Below are 17,470 nucleotides of genomic sequence, written 5' to 3' on the forward strand. Positions count from 1 at the left end.
CTCAAGTTTAGGGATAGGAATGTTAACCCATTCTTGTCTAATGTAGGATTCTAGTTGCTCTACTGTCTTAGGTCTTTTTTGTCATATCTTCCGTTTTATGATGCGCCAAATGTTTTCTATGGGTGAAAGATCTGGACTGCAGGCTGGCCAGTTCAGTACCCGGACCCTTCTTCTACGCAGCCATGGTGCTGTAATTGATGCAGTATGTGGTTTGGCATTGTCATGTTGGAAAATGCAAGGTCTTCCCTGAAAGAGACGTCGTCTGGATGGGAGCATATGTTGCTCTAGAACCTGGATATACCTTTCAGCATTGATGGTGTCTTTCCAGATGTGTAAGCTGCCCATGCCACACGCACTAATGCAACCCCATACCATCAGAGATGCAGGCTTCTGAACTGAGCGCTGATAACAACTTGGGTCGTCCTTCTCCTCTTTAGTCCGAATGACACGGCGTCCCTGATTTCCATAAAGAACTTCAAATTTTCATTCGTCTGACCACAGAACAGTTTTCCACTTTGCCACAGTCCATTTTAAATGAGCCTTGGCCCAGAGAAGACGTCTGCGCTTCTGGATCATGTTTAGATACGGCTTCTTCTTTGAACTATAGAGTTTTAGCTGGCAACGGCGGATGGCACGGTGAATTGTGTTCACAGATAATGTTCTCTGGAAATATTCCTGAACCCATTTTGTGATTTCCAATACAGAAGCATGCCTGTATATAATGCAGTGCCGTTTAAGGGCCCGAAGATCACGGGCACCCAGTATGGTTTTCTGGCCTTGACCCTTACGCACAGAGATTCTTCCAGATTCTCTGAATCTTTTGATGATATTATGCACTGTAGATGATGATATGTTCAAACTCTTTGCAATTTTACACTGTCGAACTCCTTTCTGATATTGCTCCACTATTTGTCGGCGCAGAATTAGGGGGATTGGTGATCCTCTTCCCATCTTTACTTCTGAGAGCCGCTGCCACTCCAAGATGCTCTTTTTATACCCAGTCGTGTTAATGACCTATTGCCAATTGACCTAATGAGTTGCAATTTGGTCCTCCAGCTGTTCCTTTTTTGTACCTTTAACTTTTCCAGCCTCTTATTGCCCCTGTCCCAACTTTTTTGAGATGTGTTGCTGTCATGAAATTTCAAATGAGCCAATATTTGGCATGAAATTTCAACATGTCTCACTTTCGACATTTGATATGTTGTCTATGTTCTATTGTGAATACAATATCAGTTTTTGAGATTTGTAAATTATTGCATTCCGTTTTTATTTACAATTTGTAATTTGTCCCAACTTTTCTGGAATCGGGGTTGTAGAAATTGAATAAAAATAAGGTAAAACGTTGCCGGTAAAAGTAAAGCACATAAGAAAATTAGTTAAAGGCTGAAACGAACAAATGTTTTTGGTTTTCTTTTGAAATTGGCGATAGATTTTAGATTGTTTAGGCTACTATTAGTCTAATGTTATCTAGTTCTAAATGTAATTAATTTATTTATTTTGGGGTGGGGGCTAAAAACAGTCAGATCCATAAGTATTTGGACAGTGATTTTCTTTCTCCTCCCCCAATTTTTTTTTATTTTGCCTTGCAATACACCATTGCAATGGATTTGAACTGAAGTCATCAAGATGTGATTGAAGCGTAGACTTTCACCTTTAATTTAAGATGTTTACCAAAAAAAAAACACTGCATTAACCATTTAGTAATTAATGCCATTAATTACACAGTTTCTCCATTTTCACAGCCTCAAAAGTAATTGGACAAACTAATAATTCTACATATAAAGCATCATTTTAATACTTGAATGCAAATCCTTTGCAGTCATTGACCACCTGAAGTTTGGAACCCATGGATGTCACCAAATGCCGGAGTTTCCTCCCTTGAGTTGCTTTGCCAGGCCTTTACTACAGCCGGCTTCGGTTGCTGCTTATTTTGTAGGTCTTTCTGCCTTCAGTAAGTGAAAAGCATGCTCACGATTGGGTTGACTGACTTGGCCATTAAAGAACATTTCATACCTCTTCGCTTTAAGAAGCTCTTGGGTTGCACTTGTGGCACGTATGGGGTTACTATCCATCTGTAACGTGAAGCGCCATCCTGTCAATTTTTCAGCATTTGACTGAATCTGAGCAGAAAGTACGAGCTTTATACACTTCAGAATTCATCCTGCTACAAACATCAATCACAAACACCAGTGATCCATGCCCATGTCCACCATGTTTGACAGGTGATGTGGTATACTTTGGATAACGAGCCCTTCCTTTCCTTCTCCATACTCTTCTCTTCCCATCATTCTGATAGATGTTTTTTTTAATCTGTCCAAAGAATCTTGTTCCAGAATCGGGCCGGCTTTCTAGCAAAGTCTAATCTGGTCTTTTGTTTCTTGAATGTTACCATTGGTTTGAATCTTGAGGTAAAACCTCTGTATTTGCATTCATGAAGGTGTCTCTTCATTCATGAAACTGCTCAGCCGTCTACTGTCCGATTACTTTTGAGCCTGGGAAAATGGAGGGACTGTGTTTAAAAAAAGTCCAATTCCTAAACGCAGCATTTTTGTCCAATGCCTTGGATTAAAGCTGAAAGTCTACACTTCAATCACATCTTGATTGTTTCATTTCAAATCCATTGTGGGCCTGACTGAACAGCGTTCGTGTATATTTACCTGTCCTCTGTGTTCTCCCAGCACCACCATAATGGAGTCTGTGTCACCTTTGGGCACAATGGTCTCAAGCATCATCTGTTTCACATCTGATGGACAAAACGAGAAGAGGATACAAACGTCTCATATATTATACGCATCGCTGGATCAGGTCACTTCTTTAGGTTAAAGCTCATAGGCAACGGTTTTAATTTTATGCACATTTGAAACTTTATATGTTAAAAAACCCTCTGCAATTTTCTTCTGGTCCCAAGAAGTATTGTTAATAAGTAATAATTAAAATAAGTTAGCGCGGATCGTGGCGAATTTCTGTTCGGCTATTTTCGTGACCACTCGGCACGTAACGTCATTTAAGCCAAACAAACTGCTCGAGTTGAGTCCACTTCCGTTTACTTACATTGCCGTTCGGCTTGAGTGCAGACGTGTTTGGGAATTTCCAAAGAAAAACCCATGCCTTATTGTTGTGCAGTGAACTGTAACAACAGGACCGGTTCAGGAAGAAGTTTTTATCTTTTTCTGAGAGAGGAGAAGAGGCACAGAGTGTGGATTGGCTTTTTCCGAAAAAGGAGAAGAGGCGGAGCGAGAGGATTGGCTTTTTCCGAAAAAGAAGAGGCGGAGCGAATGGATTGGCTTTTTCCGAAAAAGAAGAGGCGGAGCGAATGGGTTGGCTTTTTCCGAAAAAGGAGAAGAGGCGGAGCGAATGGGTTGGCTTTTTCCGAAAAAGGAGAAGAGGCGGAGCAAGAGGATTGGCTTTTTCCAAAAAAGAAGAGGTGGAGCAAGAAGATTGGCTTTTTCCGAAAAAGGAGAAGAGGCGGAGCGAATGGGTTGGCTTTTTCCGAAAAAGGAGAAGAGGCGGAGCGAATGGGTTGGCTTTTTCCGAAAAAGGAGAAGAGGCAGAGCGAATGGGTTGGCTTTTTCCAAAAAAGGAGAAGAGGCGGAGCAAGAGGATTGGCTTTTTCCAAAAAAGAAGAGGCGGAGCAAGAAGATTGGCTTTTTCCGAAAAAGGAGAAGAGGCGGAGCGAGTGGGTTGGCTTTTTCCAAAAGAGGAGACGAGGCGGAGCAAGTGGATTGTGTGCGTGAAGCCAGAGGGTTGTTTTTTTTTCCGGAAGAGGAGACGAGGCAGAGAGAGCGGATTGTGCGCGTGAAACAAAAATCAAGCAGTCAAAGAAGAAACGGACCAGCAATGCTCAAGCAAAAAGGAGAAGATCGGAGGTAAACATTTTTACTTTTGCTTGCAATTGACAAGTCAAGCATCCTGAGGGATCCTGTACAATCATTGTGGAAATGAGACAAAGGGATATTTCCTCGCTTAGAGTCGGCTATAAATAGTATAATGCCACGGATGGCAGGCTAATATGGCCTACCGGCACACTGTCCAGTAATCGTTCCCTATATCCACTAGGGAGGGCGGTTTAATTCTTCTTCAAAAGGGCTCTTATTTAGTATTATGACAAAAGTAGAAATTTATAATAACTACCAGGATAAATCATTTGTGCGCGAGTCTTGTTGAGGTCCGGGGTCACCACGATCAGAGTCAGCCGAGTCGCTGTCCGATTCCGAGGCTGCACGGTCAAACCAGTGAGCCACATTCACCAATGGCCATAGGTTCATACATATGGTTTCACCTCTCGATATTCAATTTGGAGAGTTCCTACTTCAAAATCGCTATCGCTTTCAGACATTTTACACAACCTCTTACGACCAAACCAAAGTCCGTACACATGTGCTCGGTTCGCAAGTAAACACAGAGCTGCTCCCGGTCTGTTTGGCTTAAATGACTTCATGATGATGGTCCCCTGGCGGTGAAAGTGTGCATAAGTGAGATGGAAATTGGGCAAAACAATACATTTTAACCGTTTTATTCAATTTTAGGGTGCAAATTAGACACCAGGAAAATTTAATTCGCTTTTTGGGTCGTTCTTCTAGACAATAAAGTTGATGTTCTACGTTTCACCTCCGACCGTTGCCTATGACCTTTAAACTGTAAGAATGATTTGTATTGAACAAAACGTAACGTCTTACCATCCAGTAGTCGTCCTTCGTCTGTGCAACAGACGCAGATGTGTGGCGTGAGGACGTCCTCGATTCTCATCTGAGCGCGACAGACAAAAATACAGACACTTAAGCAACTTCATGATGCTGTAGCATGAGCGCTAATCGTAGCGGTTTTGCTAAAGTAGGAATGAAGTGCTACCTTTGAGTTGTAGTATTTGCCTCCTTTAAAGGTTTTATCAATGAAGCGAACACGGAGGTCTTTCTGGAGCCAGGCAGGCGGAGACAAGCGAGGCTCTTTCATCGGAGGAGGAGGAGGAGGAGGTTTCTCTCTGAAATTAAAATTACATTCTCGTTATAGATTTTAAAAATAAAAAAGACAAGAGAATTAAGAGCTGTTCTTGCTCCCGTTCTGTTCATTCGTTACCTGTCTGTATCCGTTTCCCTGTGCTTCCTCTTCCTCTGGTCCCGCTCTTGACCGTCCTCTCGTACCTTGTCTCTCTCCGAGTGCCGATCTCTCTGCCTGTCGTCTTTCCTGTTCGCTTTCTCTTCTCGTCTCTGCTGGTCGCGCGCTCTGTCTTTCTCTCGCTCTCTCTCCTTTTCACGTTCTCGCTCTCTTTCTTTCTCCTTGTGGGCTTTGCTGAGGCGGCCTGGGAAACGGAGAGACGGTTGAAAATTTGTTTATCAGCAATTCAAACTACATGACATCACAGATTGTCTCGTGGTAGTGTTTAGGATGAAAACGGTCAGAAAGCTCAGCACAGTCGCCGCGTGCGAAAGGCCAGTTAAAACCAGTTCTACGCTGAGCAGTACACCGTGCCCGTGTCTATTCAACACCTCTATAATACACACAGAGAGAGACTTTTATTAAAGCTTGGTTTAAACACTGAGCTCTATATAAAATCTGGAGAGCTCATGGGCTCAGAGTGAAGCCATCTGGCCGCCATCTTACCACTCCCAATGCGGGTATTTGGCTTGTGTGTCAAACAGCTGTATCTGATCAAATTTGCCCCAAGAAAATATCTCCTGACTTTTTTCCCTTTCATTACCTCCTCATTTTCTCAACTTTACCCACATTCCTTACACATCTTTATAGCGCTCCCCTTCACTGTTTTTCCCCTCCCCTTTTCCAGTCCAGTCTCTGATCTTTTTTTTTTTTTGAACAGCACTTTTACGATTATAATTATTTTTAGGGAGATTATTTCAGTTTTTCTCTTATGCAGTGTCTCTCTTTTGTATAGTTCTTCCTTTCTATCTATCTATCTATCTATCTATCTATCTATCTATCTATCTATCTATCTATCTATCTATCTATCATACCAACACGAAGGCTTCCTTTCTGTTTAGGACAGTTGTTGAAACAGGATTATTTTCTCATGTTATTTGCCATTTTCACGTCATTCTCACACAGTCGTGTCTTAGCAGCAGAAGTGGACAAAGTACTCAACTTTATTAGCCTGGCAAGCCAGACTAAATGTGAATATTTAGTCTGGCCTCGATCCGTAGACATTTCCGAAGCGGGTAGGAGGAACAAACCGCTGTCTTTCAAACTGTCTCTGTGCGTATAGGCCAACGCTCTGACCAATCAGCGCAACAGTGACTGTGACGTAGTCAGAGCGACAGAAAGCAGTGGGGGAGGCCTTGAAATAAATAATTTTTCAAAATGCGTATTAATTAATAAACAGGTTCTAGATATTAAGAAGTTTGGAGATAATGACCACAAGTTTGGAGTCTGTACCACATACACTTTTTTCCCCCCAAGTGTTTTTCAAGGGTTTGCTTAAACTGTTTTTGAGAGTTTTTATTTAGTGGTGTTTGGTGAAATAATTTCCCTTAAATTTAAAATAACGGGAAAATAAGAAACAATCAAAAAGTAATGTTTCAAAGCTGTTTATTAATTCTTCGTACTGCACAAACTAGCCCCATCCTTTTGGCTACGAGCGGAGCGAGCTGGTAGATCAGACTTTCGCCATAGCCGGTCGGCAAAACAGCGAAAACGTCCTTCTTGAAAAGGAATGAGCGGAGAGCCTCTTCCTGCTCATGTTTCAACGAAAACTCCAAGTCTAATTCTTCTAAAACTGATTCCAAAGCGGAGTCAAACGCGCACTGTTCTCTAGCCGTAGCCATCTTTCCTGCTGTGCTTTCTCCAGCGTCGCGCAGACTTGTCGTCACTCCTGCAAAAGCCCGCCCAAAGAATCCAAACAAAAACCTTGCGTTGTGATTGGCAGGCACGATTTGATGCCCGGGGTGTTTTTGTTTATATGGTGCGAGGCTAGACCCACTCGCTAGGCAAAAATATTTTTGGCCGCTAGGCGGGTGGGTCTAGTTTACTAGGCTACAACTTTATTACTTAAGTCAAAGTACAGATCCCACTGGTGAAATGTGACTCCGATACAAGTGAAAGTTGTCCAGTCAAATTTTTACTTAAGTTAAAGTACTGAAGTACTTGCTTTTAAAAATAAGTACATTTTTTGTCAACACATCGTTGTATTATTGCCACAACGCTTACAAAACCTAACGCCGCTACCAAGGACAGAAATGTGAATTCACAAAATGAACGCATGCTGCGCCATCATGGTGGTTTAACGTTAAGCTAGCTAGTCAGTGACGCTCCACCTGACATGCTAGCAAACTCTTTTCAAACTCGAAATCATACTGGGTAGCTAACGTTACTAGAAAAGAAAGATTTGTACATTGTTTATTTGGCAATATTATGCTAAAATATTTCTGAAAGGACTTCAGATAAGTTAATATGTTATTCCTGTTAGCATAACTGTTTTTACACGCTAACTAACAGTGTCCAAGTTAACTAGATGTGTGTTAACGTTAGCCGTGGACAAGGCGATGGCAACTTGGCGGGCAAATCCATAGAAAGTCATGTGACTAACCAGACTACATAGCTATTGCAAAGTTATCGCTAGCTCTGAAAGTACAAACAACTTTGTTGCAAGCTTTCTCTTGGAATAAAACGTTTATATACCTCTATATGCTTCCGCAGGTTAGACGGCGAGTTTTTGTAGGCCATGATGTGGTTCGTTTTTGGCAAACAAAGCAAACATTTAAAACGAAACAAATGTTTAATCCTTTTAGAAAACTGAAACATGGGTGCGTGCTAGGGTGCATCAGTTGCCCCCTAAAAATGAAAAGTTCCTCCGATCATGATGCATTTTTGTTTTTATGTTCCTTTTGGTAAGAAAACACACTGGGTGAAATATTTTGACAAAATTCAAAAGTTTAATGGTGGCACCAGGAGCTCAAAGTTATGGAAAAAGCTGCTATTTTATGACTTATGACAAAATTTCGATCACTTTTCATGAAACATTATGGCACCTTATAGAGTATACCAAATATCTTCGATACACATTTTTAGTACATATTCTAAATATATTATCAAGCACAGTTTGAGTTTTAGCTGTTCATTGAATCATTGTTCAACTACTTTTAAACAATACAAATGTATTATGAATCACATTAATGCTTCTCAATCCCTCGCAAAGGTTCTTAACATGATCTCTGGCTCACAAGAATTCAATAAATGGAGTCCAACATTGTGATTCAAACCTTACGCGAAAACATAAAATAAGTGTTTTTTGGCAAAAAATGAACCTCATGGCGCCACCATTAGACTTTTGAATATGGTCAAAAAAATTTACAGGATGTCTTTATTGGTGAAAAGGAACACCCAAACAAAAACGCATCAGATTTTATGAAAGTGAGGGCAACTGATGCACCCTCGTGTGCGCGTTCCCCAGAAGAGCCGCCTCCTTCCATCAACTGATCGTGTTCAAAGAATGCTGCTGAGAAAATCACTGAACTTGATTTTATACAGTCTACGGATGTGATGTGACTAGTGATTACTGACAGGCTGTCTCAGTGTCACCTGCGAAAAAACCAACCATGTTTTAGAAAAGAAAAAAAAAAAACATCCACTTTCAAGGCCGTTTCATCGTAACGAGGACCTTGATAGAAATGTAGTGGAGTGAAAAGTACGATATTTGCCTTTCAAATGTAGTGAAGTTAAAATCATAAGTTTCCAAAAAAAAAAACCCTCAAGTAAAGTACAGATACTCAAAAAGTGTACTTAAGTACAGTACTCAAGTAAACGTACTTCGTTACTGTCCACCTCTGCTTGACAGTATTTATTGGTCACATAATTCACTGTCACAATATTCATGCAGCTTGCGACCAGTATGACCAGTAAATCCTGTTAAGACACGACTGTGTGAGAATGAAGTGAATGGCAAACATGAGAAAATAATCCTGTTTCAATAACTGTCCTAAACAGAAAGGAAGTACTGTACAGCCTGTGTGTTGGTATAATTAATTAAAGTCAATAAAAAGGAAGAAGAAATGCATGCGAAAGAAAGATACACTGTACAGGTAGTCGTCGACTTACGACCGATCGACTTTACGACCGTCTGGTTATGACTGGCAAGTGTTTCCCAGCTGAGCGTACGACAGTTTCCGCCCCATCTCCTGGCACATGCGCAGTCTCTCTCGCGCACTCCGTCATACAGTTTCCGCCCCAGCTCCTGGTTTATGAAACGAGCAAACCCTCCCGCCAGCCCAAACGCTGCAACAGCTGATGATGACGTAGACGACCCACAGACAAGCACCAGTGATGCCAGCGGTCACTAAGGCTACGTTCACACTGCAGGCTGAAGTGACTCAAATCCGATCTTTTCGCCCATATGTGACCTGTATCCGATCTTTTATTGACAATATGAACGACACAGATCCGATTTTTTCAAATCCGACCCAGACCGTTTGGATATGTGGTCCTAATTCCGATTCCTATCCGCTCTTTTCATATGCGACTTCAGTCTGAACCGCCAGGTCGCATTCATCCGACTTACACGTCATCAACAAGCCACAAACGTCACTATTCTGCGCTGAAGTAGGCGGCGGGTCTCTCAAAAAAAGTTACAACAACATGGCGCATAATCACGGGCGCAGATAGAGGGTGGGACTCGTCCCACCCAGATTTAAATTCACCTCGCTCGGTCCCCCCCACTTATAGGGAGGAAAAAACGTCTATGCTGTCTTTCTTTGCATAAGGCAAACCTCACGGAAAAATCAAAAGACTAATTACCATTCGGTTTATTGAGGTGCACAGCAGTGTATACATAGTTGCAACAATTCACATAAAACAAAGACTGATATTCGGTTGGTTGAGCTGCGCAGACTGCACAGGTTGCGAGCTCGAGCTTGGTTGCTATGGTAACCCACAACAAGTTTGACAGGCATATCGGGGTTGGGGTTGGTTTGCTGGCAGCTTTGTCCCCCCCAGTTTTTTGTCCCCCCCAGTTCAAAAAACGTATCTGCGCCCCTGCGCATGACATCAATGCGAGGGACGCTTCGGGCTGTGAAGGTTCTGAATCTTCTCAATGGAAGGACGCAGAGGTTAGGGAGCTGATTTCCATTTGGGGGGATGCAGCTATTCAAGCTAGATTGGATGGGTCATACCGCAACCGGGCGGTTTTACTTCCGTAAACACTGGCCATGCTCACTGCGTGTGACGTCGTCGTATCCTGCAATGCGCATGCGGAACACTTTTAGGTCGCTTTTCGTTCATACTGAGGATCACATACAAGTCGCATATATTTGTTAATGTGAACGACCTCACAAAAAAATCGGATTTCACAAAAAAATCGGAATTGAGCATTAAGCCTTGCAGTGTGAACGTAGCGTAAGTTTTGTATTTTGCTCTGTTTTACCATTGTATTTTGGTATGTTATAAACTAAAATGTTTTCTATTTTTCACACCTGTATTTCGTATTTTTTGTTTTGCACATATTAAACGAATTGTACTGTACGCAGTGTAGTATGCAGTGTTTGACTTAAACCAAATAATGAGCCAAGGTAATGAAATAAGGAAATGTTGATAAAATAAGGGCCTCTGCATGCTCTTGCGACAAGGCTTTCGCAGATAGCTTTTCGCAGACAGTTGTAATTTATCGTTGAGCGGGGAGTAATAGGTGTGCGCGATGTTATTCACCGCCACAACGCAAGGGGGCGCGAAGTCGCTAGGAGTAGTTGGTGGGTGCGGTTAGTGGAGTGTTTATCCTCCGGTTACTTATAATGACTAGAACTGGAGTCGTATAGCTGTACGTACTTCCTCACTTCCTCGATCAACCTCTCTTCGTGCTGCTCCATCTTCGCTCGTGTTTTTAAAAATGCCGGTAGTGAAAACAAACCAAACCGGGAAAGTAGGGAAGCGGAAGTGCGTGTACAGCGGATGTAGAGTGGACCAATCAGAGCCCTCTTGTCTGCGAGGCTTCTGCGGTGGTCACAATTTTTGGGAGGTGCGCGCAGAGTGTCTGCGAAGGTGGGGGGGTTACGCAGACGCTGTCTGCGACGCCATCTGTGAGGACTGGGTTGTCAGCATAAATTGGCCTTAAGACTTTAAGATGATTACAATATCATTACACATCACAATATACTTACGTTCATTTAACATAGGCCGACTTACGACCGGTCAGTCGTAACCAAACGCAGTCGTAAGTCGACGACTACCTGTATAAGAGGAAAACTGAAACAATCTCCATTGACAATTATAGTCGTAAAAGAGTCGAAAAAACAGTGAAGGGGAGCGCTATAAAGATATGTGAGGAATGGGGTAAAGTGAAGAAAATAAAAGGAAAACAAAAAAGTCAGGAGATATTTTTCTTGGAGCTAATTTGATCGGATACGACGGTTTGACGCGATGCGAGTGGGAAGATGGCGGCCAGATGGCTTCACTCGTCTCTACAGCGGGGAATAGGCTATGAGCTCTCCAGATTTTATATAGCGCTCAGTGGGTGTCAGGGTTGAGACTCACTGAGGTCTCTGCTGTATTTGTCGTATTCTTTTCGAGGCACCAGGCGTAGCGAGTGCTGGCTGATGGTCACCGACTTCCCTCCAATGGCAAGTTTCACCACGACTCTGGCATTGTCTGCGTCTACCCCCTCTATCTGTGTGTGTGAGAGAGAGAGAGAGAGAGAGAGAGAGAGAGAGAGATTTATTGGAAGACAGCCTTCGGCTACATTTACACAATGGATCCAAATGCTGAATAAGATTAGCATGTAATCATCTGCTGAAACACCCAGATGTGTGCGTTATAGTCTCCAAATGGTAACTAAAAGATTCTAATAATATACTGTAGGATTTCCGAGTTCAATACACACACTTACACTTGTGTGAAACATTACACGCTGACTGACCATTTAAAAACAAGCCGAAAAGCATGAAAGTGAAATTTAAGTCAATACGATAGTATCGTTACTTAATTTCCATTTAGGTTAGGAAAAAAAGTCACGCTCACCTTCCCGTAGAGGTCTTTATGAGCCCCAGTCTGGACCAGTACACACCCTCCAGGCCCCAGCACCAAGCCTTCATCATCTTTTTCTCTCTGTTCTCCAGGTTTAGGGGGTCTCCGGGGCCCTGAGGGTTCCAGGTCCTTAATGGCGGTGCGATCAGCTCCCAGACCCAGACCTTTGGGTCTGAGCTGGTGTTCTATAGGTTTAACATCTCTATGGGGAGAAGAGAGAGAGAGAGAGAAAAATTTACTTTACCATTTTTGATTGCTTACATCTCACCTTATTCTGATTTCAGGATGTATTATTTTGAATTCTGGACTCTGATTGGTCAGAAGCTGTTGATTAATTTTTTGTCATCAGCAAGCTGTAATTCAAAAATCACAGGTTTATATTACCACAACTGTTTTAATACATCGTCGCAACAACTCGTTTCCTTGTATAACAGACGCTCATGTCATCAAACAAAGAAAGCAACAAGTGATATTAGGAACGAACTTGCCATGCAGATGTTCCACAACATTAAATGCATCTATAAACAATTAAAAATGCATAATGTTTATTAATAAATTGAGAAATTGTAAATCATTATGGCACAAGAGGAATGCTTCGGTAACATGGGGTTACAGGAACAAAAATCAGCGTTCTATGTTCCCGTTGTGGACGATTTTCTCCGAAACAGAATGTCTCGTCAAGCTGTATTCCTTACATAACATGTAACGTGACTGAAAAGTGTTTTCTGCCGAATGGAAGGGCAATAAATTATTTTGTGACCACTTTAGCTGAATTATTATAATAAATCATCACCACCACCGCCACTTTAGCTCTTCCTGTCCAGCTCTGCAAGTCTGACGCACTGCGAATGGTTTATTATACAACACGTTAGGAGGAAAGTGTACACAAATATGTATACTGTGTACACAAAAAGCACAGAGAGCATCAAACAGATCAGCTGCCAACAACACTCCCCCCCGTGTCTGTCTGAGGACAGATGGCAGGTTTTAAGCACGTCACATTTAAAAAAAAAAAAAAAAAAAGCCATGGAGTCGCGAGTTGCCTCGAGGATTTCAATCCTGCCAACATACTGCAGCAGACTCTCTCGTTCTTAATTCCTCCTCAGTGTGCGATAAACCTCATTATGAACAAAGGGGAAAAAAAAAAAAACAAGACCAGGAATTTCGAATGCAAACTGGTGGTCTACAGGTTTAAACTTATAAGCCAGTCCTAAATTCTCATGCGTCTAAAACCTGAAAAACTGCAGCTGGACTTTACATGGAAAGTCTTTAAAAAATAATAATAAAGTATATCTGGATACGTAAAAGATATTTTAAAAATACTTCAAATTATACAAGTTATATTTAGTGACGCTGAGGCTACATTATCGAAGTTATTGCTCCATTTTTCCATGCAACTCTAAAGGGTTAAAAAGCACAGAGTGATGTTTATTAATAATGAGTCAGAAAGCATCATACCATGCAGTCATGGATTACTTTCCTACTATCTATTTATCCTTTACATAATGCAAAATACAACATTGTTTTCCACAGTTCGTAGGATATTTTTACTAGTCTTGGCCTTTAACTTTAAAGGAACAGTCCACCGTACTTCCATAATGAAATATGCTCTTATCTGAATTGAGACGAGCTGCTCCGTACCTGTCTGAGCTTTGCGCGACCTCCCAGTCAGTCAGACGCAGTCAGACGCGCTGTCACTCCTGTTAGCAATGTAGCTAGGCTCAGTATGGCCAATGGTATTTTTTGGGGCTGTAGTTAGATGCGACCAAACTCTTCCGCGTTTTTCCTGTTTACATAGGTTTATATGACCAGTGATATGAAACAAGTTCAGTTACACAAATTGAAACGTAGCGATTTTCTATGCTATGGAAAGTCCGCACTATAATGACAGGCGTACTAACACCTTCTGCGTGCTTCGGCAGCGCGTTGATATCTGAGCTCCGTATCAATGCGCTGTCGAAGCGCGCAGAAGGTGTTAGTACGCCTGTCATTATAGTGCGGACTTTCCATAGCATAGAAAATCGCCACGTTTCAATTTGTGTAACTGAACTAGTTTCATATCACTGGTCATATAAACCTATGTAAACAGGAAAAACGCGGAAGAGTTTGGTCGCATCTAACTACAGCCCCAAAAAATACCATTGGCCATGCTGAGCCTAGCTACATTGCTAACAGGAGTGACAGCGCGTCTGACTGCGTCTGACTGACTGGGAGGTCGCGCAAAGTTCGGAGAGGTACAGAGAAGCTCGTCTCAATTCAGATAAGAGCATATTTCATTATGGAAATACGGTGGACTGTTCCTTTAACATTACTTTGTGTATAGCTTACATTAAAGTAACCGCAAGTTGGCCTAGTGGTTAGCGTGTTCACCTCTCGATCAGACCACCACGAGTTCTACTCACGGTCGGGTCGTACCAAAGACCATCATAAAAATGGTACCTACTGCCATCTGGCAATACAGATGCGAGTGGGGAGTCAAACTCTCGCAGTTACCAGAGGACTAGCCCCCCACTGTAACCCTAGCTATGGAATAGGCAGGCGTGCCACTAGGAATATCTAAAAAAAAAAAAAAAAAGTGAATGTCAAGCCAGGTGGTGTAGGGGCAGGCTATGCCCTCACTGGGGTGCAGGGGCAACGCCTCGCTGGGGGCCCCCAGAAGCCAAGACCTTTTCACAGAATTCATAGCACATATTTTAAAATTTGAGAAACTTTTAGAATAAAATGCATGCAAACTTTCAAATTACAAGAACATAATTTTTCACACTTTCAAGAAATCTCATGACCACTGAGGGGTATTTCATCTGACTGGCTCCACTCCTCTGACTAGTGGAGGGCTACTAAAACTTATTAAAAATAGTAATGACGTTTGAGAAGTTTATTTTCAGCAAATATTACTGAAACAGGATAGCATTTTTGAAAAGGAGTTAATACAAAAACACAATGCACATTATTTCATAGCTCATAACTTTATGATATTGCTGAAAAATTACACGTCATAAGTTGGCGGCATGCTTTTCTTTTTCTTGGGTGGTTCACTGTCTGAATGGTTGTGATCTAATCATCTCCAGTGAACAGCCTTTCAAAGTTTTCCCCAGTCCATGAATCAGCTTGTAAGTTGCACTACTTCTTGCCATGTGAAGAGCATCTTTACCTACTTCTTTACACAAGGCTACTGTACATCACTCATGGCCAGAGGTTTCCCTGCAGCAAAAGCGAAGATTAAAGCCTGAAAAAATAAGTTTTAAAAGTTAAAATCACAGCACATATCTGCTAATATCAACATGTACAATATTTAAATTCGAGAAGCATTAAACCACAACATTACGAAGACTCGCATGTACACTAAACTACATTTGATTAGTTAAACTTAGCCTGCAGTAGATCTAAATATTTAATAAGTTTTATCTGCATAAAATTACTTTAGTGAGGTATTTTCATGATTCTGCAATTGTAAGTAACTCAAAACTAGATCTAAATGTCAAAATCAGTAGCATTTCATTCTAAATTTGAAACTTTTCTCTCTAATTACGATATATTATATTCTTTGCATTGTTTGACAGTTAAGAGGAAAGTGCCAAAAACTTCGGCAAAAAGTGGTTTCTTACCTCAATATGTGCTTTCCTGTCCACAAATGGCGTCAGACGCTTAGACTGTGTAGCTGCAGGCTTTCCCGAGGCCTGTAAGTAAACAGGGCTAATGCCACATGTCAAATCTTTTGTGCATCTTCCCGGTGACGAGTGAAAAAAATTACTCGGCAGTTGATGATTTGACCGCTTTTCATACAGTTTCCGTGCGTTTCCTTTTGTTTTGATATGGTGCGACGCTGTAGAAGGATAAAGCGGCTAGAGATAATGAGATGAGATGAGATGAGATGGTCGACCAGGGCAACGCATAGTTAGTCTCTGTATCGCACAAGATGCACCTGCATTTACCAGCAACGTCAACTTTCCGGTAATATTCGCCCGCAGTGGTGTCCATTTCTTTATGGTTATAAACGACTTTTAACGGTTTTGAACACCATTCCCAATTCCATTTCACTCTGCACCCACTATCAACTTCCCTTGCTCGGTTTTCTTCTTTCCGATCAATAATTTTTGCCATTGTTCAAAATATTCGCTTTCTAACTTCGAAATGTGGTGACCACGCTGTAAACAAGCAAGAACGAGCTACAATAGATTCACGTCGCCGATTGGCTACATTACTAACGCTTGACACATTTTCTTCCAATCACGAACCTCGTTATACACGCATAATCGGAGTCAAGGTCGGTCCGTAAAACACGGAATCGGATGCAAAATCGCAAATATTACGTTTGCACATTTACCGCAAGTCAACACCTCTCCCAATTTTTGAGTATTTTGGCATTTCACAAAATTTTCAAAATTTATTCAAATCTGCAAATTTTCGTGGATCCGCGACCAAATAGCATGCCTGAATAGGCGAGAGGCCGAGGGCTACAGAAACGGAGATCGGTGCCGCCCCATGGTGTGGGAAGGACTTTGATTTTTTTTTTTTTGATTATATTAAAAATAACCGTGGTACTGGTTGAACTTCACTGTAGTTGGTCAAATCGGCGTTGTTTTGAGCCAATTAACTGCATTCCTGCTGAAAAACAAGCATTCTAGAGCGAAAATGTTACAAACAGGAACACATCATACATTCTGGTGAAACCAACCAATATTCACCAACCAGTACTGGGTAGTTCTTCAGTAACAGAAATCACATTCACAGCAAAACGTGGTCTCAGTACTCAAGATAATGGTCTCATCTCATTATCTCTAGCCACTTTATCCTGTTCTACAGGGTCGCAGGCAAACTGGAGCCTATCCCAGCTGACTACGGGCGAAAGGCGGGGTACACCCTGGACAAGTCGCCAGGTCATCACAGGGCTGACACATAGACACAGACAACCATTCACACTCACATTCACACCTACGGTCAATTTAGAGTCACCAGTTAACCTAACCTGCATGTCTTTGGACTGTGGGGGAAACCGGAGCACCCGGAGGAAACCCACGCGGACACGGGGAGAACATGCAAACTCTGCACAGAAAGGCCCTCGCCGGCCACGGGGCTCGAACCCGGACCTTCTTGCTGTGAGGCGACAGCGCTAACCACTACACCACCATGCCGCCTCAAGATAATGGTATTAAATAAAAATTTCACACTGTATGGGGTATCAAAAAAATTGGCTGTGTTTAACTCTGAACGTAAAACATCTTATGAGGAAAGAAAAGTCAGTAATGGAATTACGTCGGGGGGGTTCAGTACATTTTGCCTTGGATTCCATACTTTAGCAATATCACTGAGCTGACAAGTTACGGCAATCTTAATAATTTCATACTTTTGGCTTCTCTGCTGAAGACTTGCCCTATTTTTTTTTTTTTAAAAAGAGTGGAGCACTTCTAAATTCTGATTGGTTGCCACCTAGGACATGTCTCTTGGTGGCAAGTAGAAGCATGACCGTTGGTGGGGCGGCTTGGGCAGTGGGGGCAAAAGAATAAAATTGAAGTCC

General features: G+C 42.0%; 1 protein-coding gene across 1 annotated transcript in view; it reads right to left on the reverse strand.

Moving 5' to 3' along the window:
* Nucleotides 1–17,470, reverse strand: part of gpkow (G patch domain and KOW motifs) — a 40,245-nt gene that overhangs the window by 4,041 nt on the left and 18,734 nt on the right. Inside the window, exons 5-10 of the mRNA XM_060931433.1 lie at nt 11,950–12,157; nt 11,467–11,599; nt 5,074–5,296; nt 4,849–4,978; nt 4,677–4,746; nt 2,658–2,743 (exon numbers count right to left, since the gene is read on the reverse strand). Of these exons, the coding sequence (XP_060787416.1) occupies nt 2,658–2,743; nt 4,677–4,746; nt 4,849–4,978; nt 5,074–5,296; nt 11,467–11,599; nt 11,950–12,157 (850 nt within the window). The remainder of the gene's footprint in view (nt 1–2,657; nt 2,744–4,676; nt 4,747–4,848; nt 4,979–5,073; nt 5,297–11,466; nt 11,600–11,949; nt 12,158–17,470) is intronic.

Source organism: Neoarius graeffei, chromosome 10, assembly GCF_027579695.1.
Source record: "Neoarius graeffei isolate fNeoGra1 chromosome 10, fNeoGra1.pri, whole genome shotgun sequence".
Lineage (NCBI taxonomy): Eukaryota > Metazoa > Chordata > Actinopteri > Siluriformes > Ariidae > Neoarius > Neoarius graeffei.